This window comes from Macrosteles quadrilineatus, unplaced genomic scaffold, assembly GCF_028750875.1.
Source record: "Macrosteles quadrilineatus isolate MER2022 unplaced genomic scaffold, UCM_ALF_1.0 Scaffold_9__3_contigs__length_116548681, whole genome shotgun sequence".
Taxonomy (NCBI): Eukaryota; Metazoa; Arthropoda; class Insecta; order Hemiptera; family Cicadellidae; genus Macrosteles; species Macrosteles quadrilineatus.
Window position 1 is genome coordinate 16,455,237 of NW_026542602.1, and position 18,460 is coordinate 16,473,696.

At 35.5% G+C, this 18,460-nt stretch overlaps 1 protein-coding gene across 1 annotated transcript in view; it reads left to right on the forward strand.

The window, feature by feature from the left end:
• LOC129002528 (tubby-related protein 4-like) overlaps positions 1 to 17,724 on the forward strand; it is a 69,116-nt gene extending 51,392 nt beyond the window's left edge. The window contains exons 10-14 of the mRNA XM_054430397.1: positions 860 to 1,332; positions 5,870 to 6,073; positions 11,779 to 11,884; positions 16,488 to 16,637; positions 16,931 to 17,724. Coding sequence (XP_054286372.1) covers positions 860 to 1,332; positions 5,870 to 6,073; positions 11,779 to 11,884; positions 16,488 to 16,637; positions 16,931 to 17,047 — 1,050 coding nt within the window. The 3' untranslated portion in view covers positions 17,048 to 17,724. The remainder of the gene's footprint in view (positions 1 to 859; positions 1,333 to 5,869; positions 6,074 to 11,778; positions 11,885 to 16,487; positions 16,638 to 16,930) is intronic.
• The last annotated feature ends 736 nt before the right edge of the window (positions 17,725 to 18,460 follow it).

The window sequence follows — 18,460 nt, forward strand, 5'->3', positions numbered from 1 at the left end:
GTATTGTAGTTTTGTAGTTCTGATTCTGTGTTTTAGAAGAGCTAAAAGCTTTGCACGTATATTAAACTATTTGTTTCCTGCATTTAGTACATTACTTCAAGTTATTTTTAATTTCTGTCAGATAAAGAGGCTTGTTATGGAATTTGTTAGGGTGTCAAACAGTCGGGGATTTTGAAAGGATAGGTAAAGTTGTGGAAAAGTTATGGATTTCGGCACTAGATTGGAAATAAACTAAATCACAAAATTAGAGATTCATATTGAACGTTGGTGATTCCACTGCATCACAAGTGACAATGATGACGTTTCCGTGATCGCGAAAAATGTCATCGGTATTGCGGGTAACAATGATGATGTCACCGCAATTTTGAGAGATGTTCCGCGAACCCAGTGGACAATGATATTGTGTCTTTGATCACAGATATCTTCATACTCGGGCCGTAACCAAGTAAAAGATGGCGCCAAGAACACGGGACATGTTAATCATGGTGCTGTGACCATAGAACATGTTGACAATGGTGCTGTGACCATAGAACATGTTGACAATGGCGCTGTGACCTCGGTACATGTTGACGATGGTGCTGTGATCGCGAGACATGTTGAAAATGTTGCCGAGACTAAGATATAGAAAAAGGTGCTGTAAAAAGAGACTGAATGGACCGAGTGACATGGTGATGAAAAGTCATGAAAATGTCAGAAATTTCATTAGTGAAATCTGGTAGACTCCCTGATGATTGTATTTAATTTTTTCTTATTGTTTCTTTATAGTTTAACTTAAAATAGTAAAACTGTATAAATTTGTTTGTTGATATATGATAAAACAATGAATTCAATGTTATTTCACTGTGAGATGTGGTTACAGGACTCCAGGCTGGCCGAGGTGACATCTAACATTTGGGGTACAAAGTTCCGCATCCACGGAGTGTCACAGGGACTAGCCACTAATCTGGGACAAGTGACATACAAAACATCTCTTCTGCACCTGCAGCCCCGCCAGATGACATTGCAGATGGCGGGGGAGGGACCGCCAGACCCCGTACCTCCCACACACAACCTGTCTGAGGATGAAGAGGAGGGAGGAGAGGCGCATGGTGCACCGATAGCACCTCTCACTCGCACACGATGTCACAGAAACAAGAGCCCTCGCAATGGCAGTAGCAGCACCAACAGTGCAGAGTGTTTCATGACTAGAAGTTCCTTCCGGGATTGTGAGTGTGGGGAAGGGGATGAAAGTGGAGTGGCGGTGGTGGGGGACAAGAGCAGAGGACGAGGGGTTGTTCGCAGTTGTAGTGTTGGATATTTGGACCTTGTGGAATCAGGTGCTAGTAATAACAGGTAGGTGTCACATCTGCTGAACAATACAATCTCAATCAATCTATAACATGTTTTAGCAAATTTCCCATATGTTAAATTTGTTAAATTTTTAAAAAAAATGTTAAATTTTTAACAATAAGCTATTACCGTAGTACTCATGGTAAGAGATGGACCCGGGACCGATTTAATTTTTGTTTTAAGGTCCTTAGAGGCCAAAAATAAGGTCCTTAGAGTCCAAAAACACCATCCGTTCAAATTCATATATATGTGTGTGTGTGTGTGTGTGTCCGTTAGCGCGATAACTCGAGCAAAAATGATCCGATTTTGTTGAAATTTGGTACAAACGTGTAAACCTACGTCGAACGAGTTCAGCATAATCGGACCATGGGAACGCAGGTTTATGGGGGGTTTTATGGGGTAAAAATGGGGTTTTCCCATTTTTGACCCTAAAAACAAAAAATTTTGCAATTTCTTTTCTAACCGTTTTGTAGAGCTTAAAAAAAGAAATAATTTTGTATATTGAAGCGCTGTTGTATGCCTAACGGTTACGGAGAAAATTAAAAAATAGTGTAATTTAAAATTCCAATGTTATTCTTATGGAGAAAATGAAAACTGTTGTAGTTTAATTGTTTATGGATATAAATTGATACAATTTGGCAAATTTATTTCATGATGAATAATATGATGTATGGTCAAAAACACTTTTTACCTTCCCCGTAGCAGCAAACCTAAGCACTCGATAAATCTATTGTTATTTAAATTTAAACTAAGAATAAATATGTCTTATTTATGGAAATATTTTAAATGTAATCAGACAAGTTGAAATTCCCTTAGTCTGCAGGTTTGCTGCGGCGAGGGTATTATTGCTGTAGACCCAGGGCTGCTTTAGTAAATGGGCCCGGAGGTTGTAGGTTTGTTGGGTTCGCAATGATGAGAAAGATTCCCCTGCAAAGAAGTAGAAAGGAGGCACAATTATTGCTCGGGCCCATAGCGCAACACATGTTAGACCCTGTACACATGGGAGCGTTGCAACGCGCGTTACGTGTCGCACGTTGCAATGTGCGTCCTAGGAACACAGCAATCAAATGAGTGTGTACACATGCAACGCCAGTGCTTCGGCCAACGCGCATTGTGACGCGCGCCTGAGAGGTTCATCATGCAACGCACGCTTCGAGTTACGAAGGTTCTAATGGGACCGTACACATGTGAGCGTTAGAACATGAGTTTTGGAGTAGAAGGGAGTAGGTTTTGTTTATATTTACTGTGTACTTCTATATACAATACCTTATGGTAATTACGAGGTTCTCTTCTGTTGAAATCCAATCCCTTACAATGCTCTCACAAAAGGTGCTAGACTGACTTTAACTTTTGTTAAATGAAGCAACTAGCATGCTTTAGTAATTAAAAAGCTTACTTTCATATATCCTCGATTAGGTTACAAAGTAAAAAAACACATACAAGCTAATCTTTCTTGTAAAATTGGTTATTCCAAGTGTTCTTAGGGAATTTTCCCCGGCACGGTTACCTGTGGGGACCGCTTTACTTTTTCATTTTTATATCCACAAAGGCCAAAAACATTATTAATTTAATATTTTATAATTGAAATATTAAATTAAGCTGCAACGGGGGTATTTTGATTTTGTTTTCGTTCTTTATATCTATGGTACAAACCCCAAACAAAAACTACCTTTTCGACTTTTATGGCTCTGCCGGGACGTACCATTAGAGAATTGCTCAAACGCGCGTTGCAACGCTGTCATGTGTACGCAAAGGCTTATCTGAAGCTCCCAAGTGTACGTAGCCTAAACCGTGGCGCTGTATAGACCTATATTAAAGTATATGATTTTCCAATCTTTTTTCAGTAGGCTCTGTCAACAACGATTCAATACAAAATAATAGGTATTTTACTACCGATGACTGCAACTAAAATTGATTGGGCATCTTTATATTTTATATGGGTCAAAACTTCAAGAAGAAAATACCCCCTTCGCAGCAAACCTGAAGACTAAGTGAATTTCCATTTGCCTGAATTGATTTTGAATTAAATCGATTTAAATAACATTTGGTTTAACGAGTACCTAGGTTTGCTCCTACAGGGGGGCTAACAAAGTGGGGTTTTTAGTAAAATAGTACAGTAGTAGCTTAGTAAAAAATAAATAAATTTTCTAAGTTTGATCTAAATATTTCCATAAACAAGCAAACTACATTTTACTATATTCTCCATAAGAATAACATGGAGATTTTAAATTTTTTGAATTTTCTCCGTAACTGTACAAAAACACTTTGGTATACTAAATTATTTATTTTTTTAAGCTCTTTAAAATGGTCTAGAGAGAAATTAGGAAATTTTGTGTTTTGGTTGTCAAAAATGAGAAAAACCAATTTTCACACCATAAAACCCTGTTCCCGTAGTCCGATCATGCTGGTCCATGAACTCATTCAAGTGTTTAAATCCCGCCTTACACCTTCAAACCAAATTTCACCAAAATCGGAAAAAATTACTCAAGATCGCGTTCACAGACGTATATATATATAAGTAAAATAATAAAATACCCCTGCCGCAGCAAACCTGCAGACTAAGCGAATTTCCATTTGACTGATTGGATTTACACTGAAACGTCTACTTAAAAATATAACATTTATTCTTGATTTAAATAGAATTAGTTTAACAAGTACTTAGGTTTGCTGCATCAGGGAGGGTAAAACTGTTTTTTTTTTTTGTAGAATGTGAATAGTTAGTAAGAAATAAAAACATTTTCCAAATTTGATCAAAAATGTTCACAAACAAGCAAACTACAACAGTTTACTTATTCTCCATAAGAATAACATGGGAATTTTAAATTTACAATTTGTTGGAATTTTCTCTGTTACCATTAGGCGCATAATAACGCTTCAATATACTAAATTATTTGTTTTTTTAAGCTCTACAAAATGGTTTGGAAAGAAATTGCTAAATTTTATGTTTTTTGGGTCAAAAATGGGAAAAACCTATTTTTACCCCATAAACCCCCGTAAACCCTCCCATGGTCCGATCATGCTGGATCGCGAACTCGTTTGAATAAACGTACGTTTACACGTTTGTACCAAATTTCATCAAAATCGGATCATTTTTGCTCGAGTTATCGTGCTGACGGACACACACACACACATATATATAATAAATATATAAAGGGTGTTTCGGTAAAGCGTAGCGGGCTGTGCAGATTCAGATTCTAAATGCAAAAATAAGTCGAAAATATAGAATAACTTATTTTCGATTTCGGCTTAGTTTAGCCGTAATCCGCCATTTTGTATTTTTTTTTTAATTAATAACTCATAAACTCTTTGAGATATTTTTATGAAACTTGGTATACACTTTTAGGCTACAAGTATTAACATTCTCCGAAAATATCTTTGATCAGGCTCATCAAATTTCAAAATGGCGGCCATTTAAAATTTTAAAAGTAAAATTCAACTAAAAACACCCATTAAAACAAAATCTTAAATGGCCACCATTTTGAAATTTGATGAGCCTGATCAAAGATATTTTCGGAGAATTTTAATACGTTTAGCCTTAAAGTTTATACAAAGTTTCATAAAAATATCTCTAAGGGTTTTTTCAATATTAATTATTTTCTAAAAAATACAAAATGGCGGATTACGGCTAAACTAAGCCGAAATCGAAAACAAGTTATTTTATATTTTCGACTTATTTTTGCATGTAGAATCTGAATCTGCATAGCCCGCTACGCTTTACCGAAACACCCTGTATATATGAATTTGAACGGATGGTGTTTTTGGCCCCTAGGAACCTCAAAACGAAAAAGAAAATCGGTCCCGTGTCCAGGTCTTACCATGAGTACTACGGTAATAGCTTATTCCCTATATGGGAAATTCGCTAAAAAACCAGAGGGGATCACATCATTTGTCCGAGTTTTCAGTTGTCACGTTTGTTAAAAATAAAAAAAAGGAAAATCAGTTGTCCGAGGTTTGATAAATAACTAATAATATTTAGATAAATCAACTGTCCTAGTTTTTATTTGTCCGAGGTTGGTGTAAATAATGATAATCTTTGGTTAAATCAACTGTTTGAGCATTCATTTGTCCGAGGTTTTAAATTATTAAAAAAAATGTTGAAATATCAACTGTCCGAGTATCTTCAGCATCAAAAGTGACACTGCCGCCGAGACTAGTGGCTCAGAGTCCTGGTCAGAAACCGATGAGAACCTCTTCTGTGGAGGAGTGGGGGATTTTTGTATTTTTATTTAGCCTTCAACCCGAGGCCACACTAAATAAATAGGCCGTAATTCTCCTCTGGCATGACGTCATCGTAGGCGACGTCAATGACGTCATTTTTTGCCGTTTGTGATCAGCTGCTTGTTTGAATCTTTTCTCGGAAAACAAAAATATAACTAAAGAAATAACATTACGTCATTGTTGTCGCCTATGATGACGTCATGCCTGAGGAGCATTACGGCCTGATTATTTAGTTATGCCTTGTTCAACCTCAACTAAACTAAACTAGTTAGTTTTACTTCAACAAATGTATGTTCAGTAAAGAGTGGATGTTCTGTGGTAGACTGGTGCTGGTGAGACAGGCGCGGCCGCCTCGACTAAGCCATTGTGGTAAAAGTCGCAGCCTTGACTCATCAGACATGAGACTAGGACTGGCAGAGATGATCAAACCTGCAGTCATCTGTAACCAGCCTCGCAGTCAGCCTGCCAGTCCGGCTCTCACAAAGAAGAAGACTAACAATAACAACATCACTTCCTCACCCATCAGGTATGAACCACCAACAGAGACTGACTCTTAATTTAATTTTGCTCACAAAAAAAAAAAAAAAACAGTGAATATCACATGGTTTCCTCTTTTTACTTGTTATTTTTCTGTACTTCAATTCAGTTGCAATTATTGATCAAAACCATTTTTTTACATATACTGGGTAGTAGTGCTGCATGGTTGCCTAATAAGGATTATAGATTAAAAATCCATTACAGTAGAGTTTGGATTTTCCCACCGGTTATCTGACCTTCGGTGTTAACTGACCCTCCCAGCAGATAATTGAATACAGTGAAATTTTGTCTTGTTTCACTTGTGCTGGGTGTCCGACAAGACTGCTCCTTTTGTCACTTCTGACTGTACTCGGAGGATACTGGCTTTAGGGACCTGTAATTTTTTTTATTTTAGCTGACTGCACACCACACAGTTTGACCAGTCCTATACAGGGTGGTAAAAAAGTCCCTGGACAGTTGAATATTTTTAAAAATAATGCAGATAGAGCTATAATACTTGGTACAAAGTTACAAGGCATAAAACTCTATTTTAACACATATTCAGTGATCCAATAACCCTTCAGGGGGACGGCCCACAAGGAGTCAGAAGAAAATCTTAAACAGAAGCATAGGTCAATATGCACATCAAATTAAAGGTCTTTTTTTGTAGAATACAATGCCGCAAACCGCACTTCAAAAGGTTGATCCTGCGCAAAATGACAGTTGTTCAAAGATTCATTTAATTTACATTGCTATTATACGCTCTCTCCTCAGGGGGCACAGCCCTAAGAATCGGAAGAAAATTGTTAACGTAAGCATAGGTCGATATGCACATCAAATTAAAGGTCTTCACTAGTAGATTACGATGCCGTAAATTCAAGCTCAAAAGAATGCCTGAGTAAAAAATGGCAGTCGTTCAAAGATTCAAAATGGCGGATTCAAGAAATCTTTGAACATCTGCCATTTTGCGCAGGATCAACCTTTTGAAGTGCGGTTTGCGGCATTGTATTCTAATAAAAAAGACCTTTAATTTGTTTAATTTGTTGGGTGACATGACCTGTCACCCTTTTTTAAAAGCTCTTGGACGTTTTTAAACAATTAGGAAAAAAGGAGCAGCAATAGAAAGAAAGATTGATCAAATATGTCAAAGGTGAAACAATATTACCTGCAATATGTTTGATAACTCTGTTACTAAAACCAAAAATATCTTCACTTTTAGAAGTTTCAGAGATCTCATTATTATTTAAGTACATCAAGATCACTAACATGATGCAACTTTAATTTCTCCGGAGGCTGGTCTACATTGTTTAAAAAGGTACAATAACTCAAATTACCTTTATAAATTAATTTAGTACCATCAAGCATCTTTTTTCCAATACTTACTAAGCAATTATTAAATTCATTCGCTGAAATAGGTGGAATTGGATTTTCCCGCTGATAGTAGTTACCAGCTTCTGATTTAATTACCTGCCATGCAGCTGAACACTTATTCTTAGAACTTTTTATTCTGCTTTCATTGTGCATGATTTTGGCTTCCTTGATTTTGGACCTATACAATTCATTTTTTTCTATGTAGTAGTTCTTCAGTGCCATGTTATTTTTATAATTTTGTATCTTTAATAGATCCTGCAACAAAATTATTGTGCTTCTCATTCTTCTTAAGTTATGGTCAAACCATGAAGAATTATGTCTAAATTTGTTTTCTTTGTTGAACTTTTTTACTCTTTTTTGGACAACTGTTATTATATACGGTTGATAGTTTATTTACAAAGTATTCAAATGCACAATAATTAACATCCTCAATACCATACAACAATTCCCAATTTAATATGGAGGTTGCTTCAATAAACTCATGCAAAGTCTCATAATTTAGTTTCCTATAAGGAATATTTACAGATTAGGGATCGGAGGTAGGCACATTAAATTCAAAGTAATGAGATCCTATCCTTCCATATACATGTTTTATAAAGACTATTATCTAAATCAATAACTATATTATCAATACAGGTTTTGTTTCCAGTTGGGAATTTATTTACACATTTTATGTTTAACTAGCAGAGTACCCGTCCTTCGTACGGGGTTGGAATATAAGTATAAAATGCTTATTGCAGTTATGCTCAAGCTTTGCGTTTGCAATAAGGGAGGACACAGTTTAATAAAATTTACTTTTTTAAATTTACAGTATTCTATAGTAACACATCTACCATAGCCATAATGTCCTACCACTTTGCCTAAACAATGAGAAAAATAAATTATCAACAATTCGCAAAATATCACAAATTATTCATGAAATGAAAAACTTAAAAAAACTTTAAACAATCCTACTTTGACAGTTCTCATTGCGAATCACAGTTTTTTGTTGCTGCTTAGTTCAAATTAGCTGTTTTCATATAATATGCAAAAAAAATATAGTGCTGCACCCTGTTGGTAAATCTTATAACTTTTTAATGCTTTTCCATATCATAGAACCAACTTTTTTAGTTGAAACAGCTGACTAAATTATTTAATTCCCTTTAAATATGAATACACATAAGGTTAACATGGGGAATTACAGAGCCACTGGGGCGGAGCCCGAAAGGATTTTTGAGATAAGAATATGCCTATATGTTAATCGGGAATGTAAGCTATCATCATGCCAAATTTCAGCCCAATCCGTCCAGTGGTTTATGCGTGATTGAACTTCAAACTTTGAAGTTCAATCACGCAAAACAAACAAACAAACAAACACACAAACTTTATTATAGCACATTTATAATATTAGTAAGATGACTTTAAAGTGGTTAACAAACATTACAGTGTCTTGGAATGTTAATATTAAAATCGCCCCCAAGTACAATTTTCCATTTAGGTTTTTTTCTTTGCACGTAGCATAGAAGGTTGTCAAGATAAGCAGAAATGTTTTACAGTTAGAGCTGGGAGTTCTGTAAACAGATATGAACACTACATTAAATATATTTACATTATACAAACAACTTCAAGGAAACCAACTTCCGTTAAATGAGCAATATTGATCACCTCAAAAGAAACCTCTATTTTAAATGCCCAATGTAAACAATGACATCGACCCGGCGCTACTCGCCGCGATCCAGACAGCTGTGGAAAAGGCAGTTAGAGCGGCAGTTGAAGCGGCATTGTCTACCTTCAATGACGCGATAAGACAACTGCAAGACGAGGTGTCAACGCTCCAGAAGAAGGTTGAAGATATTGAAGGAAAACTAAACGATAGAACTGACGAGTTGGAACAGTACACACGCCGCAACAACATCCGCATTTTCGGAATACAGGAGTGCGAAAATGAGGACACTGATGCTCTGGTGACCAGCATCTGCAAAGAAAAGCTTGGGATCGACCTTCCGGTAGACGCCATCTCGAGATCTCACCGAGTCGGCAAACACCAGGAGGCGGGAGAAGACGGCAGGCCTCGTCATCGGGGGATAATCGTCAGGTTCACCACATATCGAGCTCGGCGCATGGTGTATCGTAACAAAAACATATTATTTTGATAAACGAAAGGTCATAATGAGACAGTGTTTTACATGGTCTTTGATTTCATTCGTCTTTTGGGAGAAGAGGGTCGATCTTAACCGAACAAGTCATCTAAAGTCTCATCACCAATCTTTAAGAATAAGGATTTCTTTCTTGCTCTTCTTTGTTACAAAGGGTGACATCCGTTATAACATCCTTGTCTTCAGACATGGAATTGAGGCCCCTTGCAAATTTTAAGCAGGCAATGTTGCATTTTATTCCTGCATTCCAACAGAAGAAAGATAATGTACAACCTCTTTTACATATGCCCGATTGTTGAAAGTTAACCCATTGGTGGTAATTTTCCATCCTCATCTCTCTGGATTTAATACATTACTCCTTCAAATCTGCACAGGTAAATGAGCTCTGAAGGATTCACCAAGTCCAAGGCAATGTCACCAAGTCAAAATTAGTTTGTGAAAGAAGTCAACCCTCACTTGATTCAGGGATTTGCTGCTCCCACTAGGGTGGGCTGAAAAATATCAATAAATTGTTTTTGAGCTGTAATACCTTAAAAGTTGCCAAATTGTAAGACCAAAACAGGGTAAAAATATTAAAAATATCGGTTGTTGTCTTCCGGTCAAGCATGTGCCTTAGAGTTAAAATAAAAAATAAAAAACTCATTTTTTTAAAGAAATTTTTATAATTATATAATTTTTAATATGTAATAGTTGAAAATGTAATCTACAAGACACTAAGGAATTGATATTTCAATAATACTATTGTATGTTAAGATCTTCAGGTCGCGCATCGGCTGTAAATATTGCCAAAAATCTAGAAAAACGTCATTTTGTGCTAGACGTATTTGTAATATAATTATTGATAAAAAAATATAATACCGAAAATCTGCTTGTTCACATTCAGATAGTAACTTAACAAAAACAACGAATGAATTCAGAATTGATCTTCCGGTTGCGCATAGCAATATAAAATTTCTTGAGTGTGGTACTATCGGGTCAGTGACCCGAACGACGTCGTGTAGTTCTGAAGTTAAATTTTCCGAAATTGAAAAACAATATGTTGATGAATGTATTCCTGTGTTCATCAACTGAAATTTAAGCTTGTAGTGACAGCAACTAAGATGTTTTACCTAAACTTCCAAAAAATAACTCCTCTGGTATGCAAATGAGGATTAACTCTACTGCATTGGTTAGCGATCGTTAAGATGTTTCCGATCGGGCTACAACTGCAATAGCCTCTAGCAGTCTCAAAACGGATATATATCCACTCAAAACTCAAACTCTAAAATTTTGACAAAAATAATATGCCTACTTTTTCCATATAACAGTTACTATTCAAAAGCTATTGCAAATTCTCGCCGCTTACCCATGATGATAAAGGATGTTGACAAGCTAATGGGAGAAAGTATGTGTCAGATTGCTGATACCGTTTGTTTTGATCTACATTTAGATTTAACCTATTTTAGCACAACAAAGCATATTGAATAAAGCTAAAGACTTCACACTAAGTAAAATCTTTATTTGGCTCTGCCTCATCAAAATTTAAGACTAACCTCACACTAAGTAAAGTATTTATTTGACTCTGCCTCATCAAAATGTGGAAGTGGTAACAAGACTAACCTCACACTAAGTAAAGTATTTATTTAACTCTGCCTCATCAAAATGTGGAAGTGGTAACAAGACTAACCTCACACTAAGTAAAGTATTTATTTGACTCTGCCTCATCAAAATGTGGAAGTGGTAACAAGACTAACCTCACACTAAGTAAAGTATTTATTTGACTCTGCCTCATCAAAATGTGGAAATGGTAGCAAGGCTCATCCCACACTAAGTAAAATCTTTTTTGGCTCTGCCTCATCAAAATGTGGAAATGGTAACAAGGCCCAACTCAAACGTGTAGTCTACTGAGACAAACTGCTGGATGCATTAGCTGTGATGTTGTGCTGACTAAAATTTACTGGACTTTTAATGTAGTGAACATTTATTGGTCAAAATATTGAATACTAGTGTACTGGAAATAAAATAATGTAAGTACACAAAATAACTTTTGTCCTGTCCTAAAAAATATTGATCTGTGGCCTTATTTAGCTTTTTCCAAGGTTTAAGAATCCACAAGATTAAGTCAAGTCCTGCAACAATAACTAATCAAAACACTACTATATTAGGGTCATAAATTTCCAATGTCATTTGATTGAATATACGTAATCTACATTTGCAATATTTGTTCTAGAAAGCGTTTGCTCAATTCACCATTACTGAGTCGTCGTTTACGTAGACGTCCAGACAATGATTATCAGGATCTAGAAAGTTTTCAGAAAGCACAGCTAAGGAACAAGGTAAGTGAAGCGTTATTTTTAGGTTAGTGTAATAGGAGGTCTGCCTAGTGTCTGATTACTTGAGGAAAAAATCCGTCAATTTAAAAGTATTGGTTTATAATTATTGTAAATACAGTTTTTTTTATATATCTATTATAAATATAGATTATTATAAGCTCCAAACAAATTTAAATATAATATTCTACACAACTATGTGGTAGGTTTATTTATTCTAAAACTTTGTCATTAATTATTTATTCTTAAACTATTTAATTGATTATGGAAATAAAAAATAAAAATTCTATAACCGTTGCTGTATAAACCCAGGCTCTGCTTTTGATTTATCAAATTGTCTAAGTTAAGAAAGAAGTGTTATTGATATATTTTTATGTAAACAGTAGAACAATACTTTTATGTAGGTTATACTTTTTTGTATAAATTTGGTGGCTTTTGTCCCCCATGCTGGGGAGCGAGCTAGTCTAGTGGTTAGAGCGCGGGACTCCGGTTCCTGGGGTCCTGGGTTCAAACCCCGCCAAATTACCAATGGATTTTATGTAAGTGATATTGCCGTAACCCCAGGTCTAGCCTGAAGTAATGTGAAAAACAATCCTGGGCTCGTGCCTAGCGTCCTAGGACAAAAAAAAAATGGAGTTACAGTACTTTTAAATTATATAGGCACTAGCAGAATACCCGTCCTTCGTACGGGGTTGGCGTATAAGTATAACATGCTTATTGCAGTTATACTCATGCTTTGTGTTTGCAATGGAAGAGGACACGGTTTGAGACAATTTGGTTCTTTTAATTTACAGAAGCTATAGAACACATACACCATAGCCATAATGTTCTACCACTACACCTAAACAAAAAAAAAGTAAATGATTGAATATTCGCACAATATTGAAACATTATTTATAAAAACATAAACTTGTAAACAAAATCGAGTTTGTTTTTACAGTTCTCTAATCTACTTTTACAGTTCTCATTGTGCATCACAGCTTTTTGTTGCGGCTTGGTTATAATTATAGTCCAGGAGCAAACTGCACATATCCAGCTTCCGTGGGATTTTTTGTGAAGGGAATGTGTGACTATGTGGAATATCTTTATTATATGTCACATAATGGTGTAGTACCGGGTGTTTACCCTCAAATTACGGGGTTTGGTTTTTATGACGTCTTAAATCCAAGATGGCCGCCATGTGTGACATCTATTCATTAAATTGATAATAACTCTTTCCAGAGTAAAATAATCGAATTTTAATTTATACCATTGAGTTCAGCTCAAAAAATCAAACAATTTGGTGTTTTGAATCATTGCTCTATGACCATTGGTTACCGAGATATTGAAGGTGGAAAACACAGAACATTGTCCCCAAGCAAGACCCCACTACCCCCATGTTATCCTTATGGGGAAAAAATAAAATTGTATATCTAGCTTATTACTCAGCATATCTTAATAATAATTGGTATATGGCTTCATTTAGTAGAGATCTACTTGATTATGGCCTAAAATCCCCCATTTTTACATTTCTGTGGCAGCAAACCTGCATACTCACTTCCCATGTTATTCTTATGGAAAATGTTGTGCATGCTTGTTTATGAACATACGTGTTGAGAAATGTTAATGTGTGGCCCCATTTTAATTATTTATTGAAGCATTTGCAATTCGTTGAGTATACAGGTCTGCTGCCACGGGGGTATTGTAGCAATAAAAAAATCTCACAAATGATAGGTATAAAATAAAATAGACTATAGTTATGGGTCATATGTAATTTCTTGTGATTTTGAATTAAGCAATTATTGTATGAGTGGTGGTGATAGATAGGTAATGACATATAGAATCGTGTACTACCGGGTGTTTTGTCTGAAAGTGTGACCTAGCTAGTGTTTTTGGCCCGCCGTCTTGGATCCACCATGTTGGATACTAATACAAATTTTTAAATCTAATGCTGGTGTTGTGACTCATTAACTAGATGTTTACGCTAATTCCAATTCCGAAAACCGTTTGTAAATATAGTTTTTCGTTTCGAAGATATATTGAAAAGAAAACTCCCCCCCCCCCATACATTTCTTACGGACGTTTCGTACTTTGATTATTTTTCAGATTATTTTGCTCATATATCCAGTTCTTATTATTGCTTGTAATTCGTTCTATTATTAAAGTATTTAGTGATGTAAGATCTTTTATTTAAGCTATCGATCATTAAAATCGGACGAGTTAGAGTTGAGCTATGAACCACAACACAATATTAAATTTAACTTTTTCCAAATCTGTTTTTATTAAAATATTTATATCTCGGGTTGTTAATACGTCAAAGGGTTCATTCTAGTCTCAAATTACTCAGTAAATGGTTGGTTTAAAATTTGATTAATCACTAAATGAAATCTGACTAATTGAAAATTAATCATGGACCTTTATTTATTATTAATAATTATTTTTATTTTGAAATTTGTCTTTGGTTAAAGCAATTAAAGACATGCAGGGCTGGTCATCAGGGTTACAACATTTGTTTGGTGTCAGTACAAAGTAAATTATGTGTGATGAGGCATATAAAGACATATAAGGCATATAAGAGGTTCCACGTCTAAAAATTGTAACACTGATGACCTTACGAAACGTCCGTAAGAAATGTATAAAGGAGAGTTTTTATTTGAATATCTCTTCCAAACGACAAAAGATATTTAAAACATATTTCAGCATTGAAATCAGCGTGAAAATCTAGTTCATAATGATGTGTCACAACACTAGCATTGCATAAAAAAAGTTATTAATATCCAATATGGCGGATCCAAGATGGCGGCCGAAAACACCAGCTTGGCCACACTTTCAGACATGTCATTACCTATCTATTGCCAACAATCATACAATTGCTTAATTCAAAATCCTACAAAATTACATATGCCTCACAACTATGGTCTAATTTATTTTATTTTCTAATACCTGTAATTTGTTTATAGTTACAATACCCCCGTAGAAGCAGACCTGTATACTCAACGAATTGCAAATGCTTCAATAAATAATTAAAATGGGGCCACACATTAACATTTCTCAACACGTATGTTCATAAACAAGCATGCACAAAATTTTCCATAAGAATAACATGGGAAGTGAGTATGCAGGTTTGCTGCCACAGAAATGTAAAAATGGGGGATTTTAGGCCATAATCAAGTATATCTCTACTAAATGAAGCCATATACCAATTATTATTAAGATATGCTGAGTAATAAGCTAGATATACAATTTTATTTTTTCCCCATAAGGATAACATGGGGGTAGTGGGGTCTTGCTTGGGGCCAATGTTCTGTGTTTTCCACCTTCAATATCTCGGTAACCAATGGTCATAGAGCAATGATTCAAAACACCAAATTGTTTGATTTTTTGAGCTGAACTCAATGGTCTAAATTAAAATTTGATTATTTTACTCTGGAAAGAGTTATTATTAATTTAACAAATAGATGTCACACATGGCGGCCATCTTGGATTTAAGACGTCATAAAAACCAAACCCCGCAATTTGAGGGTAAACACCCGGTACTACACCATTATGTGACATATAACAAAGAGATTCCACATAGTCACACATTCCCTTCACAAAAAATCCCACGGAATACAGTTTGCCCCCCGACTATTAGCTATGTTGTCATAAATGAAAACAAAATTAATAGTGCTGCATCCTGTTGGTGGACCTTATAACTTTTAATAATATTGAATATCATAGAACAACTTGTGTAATTGAAACAGCTGACAGAATTCTTTAATCCCTTTAAATATGAATACTCATAAGGTTAACATGGGAAACTCCAGAGCCACTGGGGCGGAGCCCGAAAGGATTTTTGAGATAAGAATATGTCTATATGTTAATCGGAAATGTGAGCTATCATCATACCAAATTTCAGCCAAATCCGATCAGTATTTAAAGCGTGATTGAACTTCAAACAAACAAACAAACAAATAAACAAACAAACACACAAACTTTCACATTTATAATATTAAGTAAGATTTAAAAAAATTGAAATTGATTACGTCCAAACCATCCAAACATTTGACTAAACAACCTTGGTAAGTTTGGCTAAAATATGTCCAGCCGTTATTGAGTTTTAGCGTTATAAAGATTGCATTTAAGTTGATCCTAAAGAGCTTTGCTTCGCTCCGCTCAACTAATTACTTTGGTTTAAATACCATATGGTTGTTATATGTGCAAAAAAATGAACCTCCAGTAAAACAACTATAGGTTGGCCGCTTAAAAAGCGACGTCCTCTTTCGTGCGCGATAAATGCTCGTGCAGGTCTATCTATTTGGCCGACCTATAGTATCCATATTGTTTAGTTATTTTTGACTTGGTTTAGTAGTGTTTAAGTAAAATTTTTCATATTTACTAAATTTATTGTTCCTTGTCACACTTTTCCTAATTTTTAAGCGATCTTGCAAATTTTTCTGACATTCTTAACTGCAATGACATCCCGAAAATACCACAAATTAAAAAAATTTGATCACAAATTTCTTGAAAAATTCCTTTATTTTTGACCGTTGCATATTCCTTCTTGTACTGAGCAGAATTTTTGTAAACTCTGTTACTTTGACTGAAAATTTAAATTGTAGACTACTTATAGTTTTAACTTTATCCTTAGATTGAGGTGACGGCGAGGCGGAGAGAATTTGTGATGCATAACAAAGCTCCAATGTGGAATGAAAACAGTCAAGTTTACCAGCTAGACTTTGGCGGCCGAGTGACACAAGAGTCTGCCAAGAATTTCCAAGTAGAATTCAGAGGAAAACAGGTAAGATATTGGGAATTAGTTGAATCCAAAACTAATTAATTACATAGTTTTATTCCTTTCTCATTGTTTTAATCAATGGGATACTTAATACTTAAATACTTTTTTATGAAATGGCGACCATACATAGTAGGCATTTTAAGCCAAGTATGAATAGAGATGAGTGTAGGATGAGTGGCACACTCATGTATGGATATAAAGTAACATGGTGTATTATAGTTACAGCTTTTGAGTGACAAACTTATTTTAAACGTAATGATAGGGGTTATATTTATGCCTAAGTTGGTGCATTGCAGGTGATGCAGTTTGGCAGGATAGATGGCAACGCCTACACTCTTGATTTCCAGTATCCCTTCTCTGCAGTACAGGCATTTGCTGTAGCGCTGGCAAATGTTACACAACGACTCAAGTAGAGAAGTTACACGTTCTCGGATCATTCGCTCATTAATTTGATAACAATTTATAAATATAACCAAGTAGGCGATATTTGGAACTCAGTAATGGAAAGAATGTTTGTTACTTTATTGAAACTTGAATATGAGTGTTAAGTGTAGTGTATTAAGTATTAAGTGATTTTTAAAACAATTTTGAGATGTTAAAACATGGTTCAATGACATCTGTGTTTGGGAGGACTGCTTCTATGGTTTTGAGCCCAAAGCTGTTGTTTTGTTACTTAATCTACTTTCTTGTGCAATGAAGTCTAGTCAATATGTTACATATCCATCCATCTACGAGGCGGTATAGAGGTAACAGTTCAGTAAACAAATTTTCTACTTTGAAATAACTTATTATGTACTGTACAGTATAATTAACCCTTCAACGTGGTTTGCCGTAGTGACTACGCAAGCCAAAAACTCCCCCAGACGTGGTTTGCCGTAGTCACTACGTATGATGACACTCTGTTGCGTGCTGGACTCTAACGGCAATTTTACGAACTATTTGGGATTGGAACAGTATGCAGCATGTTGTCTGTTGTTTGGCTGATGTATTCCAGCTGTTTATCGATCGATATTGTGTGCGAGAGAGACAGAAATATTGTTTACAAACTGGAGTGTTTGTTGACCTTGGTTAGTTTGATTCGTCGTGCATACGGACCGTGTTTAGCCTTGTTTTGTACGTTATATTTAGTAGTTTTATTGCATTATTTGCCGTTGTACATCGTAATATTATTAATAGAACGTTTTAGAATATATTTTTTGTAGGGAACTGTAGTATTTTAGTTTCTAGAAGTCATGTTTCGGTAAATCAGTGTACGTTTTGGTTTTGGACAAGTGTGGTTAGGTTAGTAATCGAGGTGAACTGTTGCAACATTTCTACATTAGGGTATTTATTCTGCAAGTTAGTGGATTATAATGGCTGGGTCAAGTGAAATAGACAGGTGGTTGGATGATAATGAACTATTATTGTCAGAGACAAGTGATGAGGAAGAAATGGACTACGCACAACAAGAGATAGGCCTAGAGGGACAAGACCAGGACGACGATGACAGTGAAGATGAGAATCCAGTTGTAGTGCAAAACAGACGGATCGATGATGTTATAGAGAGTGTAGTAGGTGGTGCAGGAGATTGTCCTATGCCTAGGGCAAATGAAGTGCCTGCAATGGTTTGGGACACAATGGAAGGGTATGTACCAAATCCAGAGACATTTTCTAGTTTTACTGGTCCGAAAATCCCTGCAGAAAACCCCATTGATATTTTCAAATATTTTTTTGATGAAACTCTAATGAATACAATTGTGTCCAGCACTAATAAGTATGCCGAACAACAAAGGGCTAAACGCGGAATGCTTTTCCCTAGACGGTCCAGAGACTGGAATTGGAGGCCT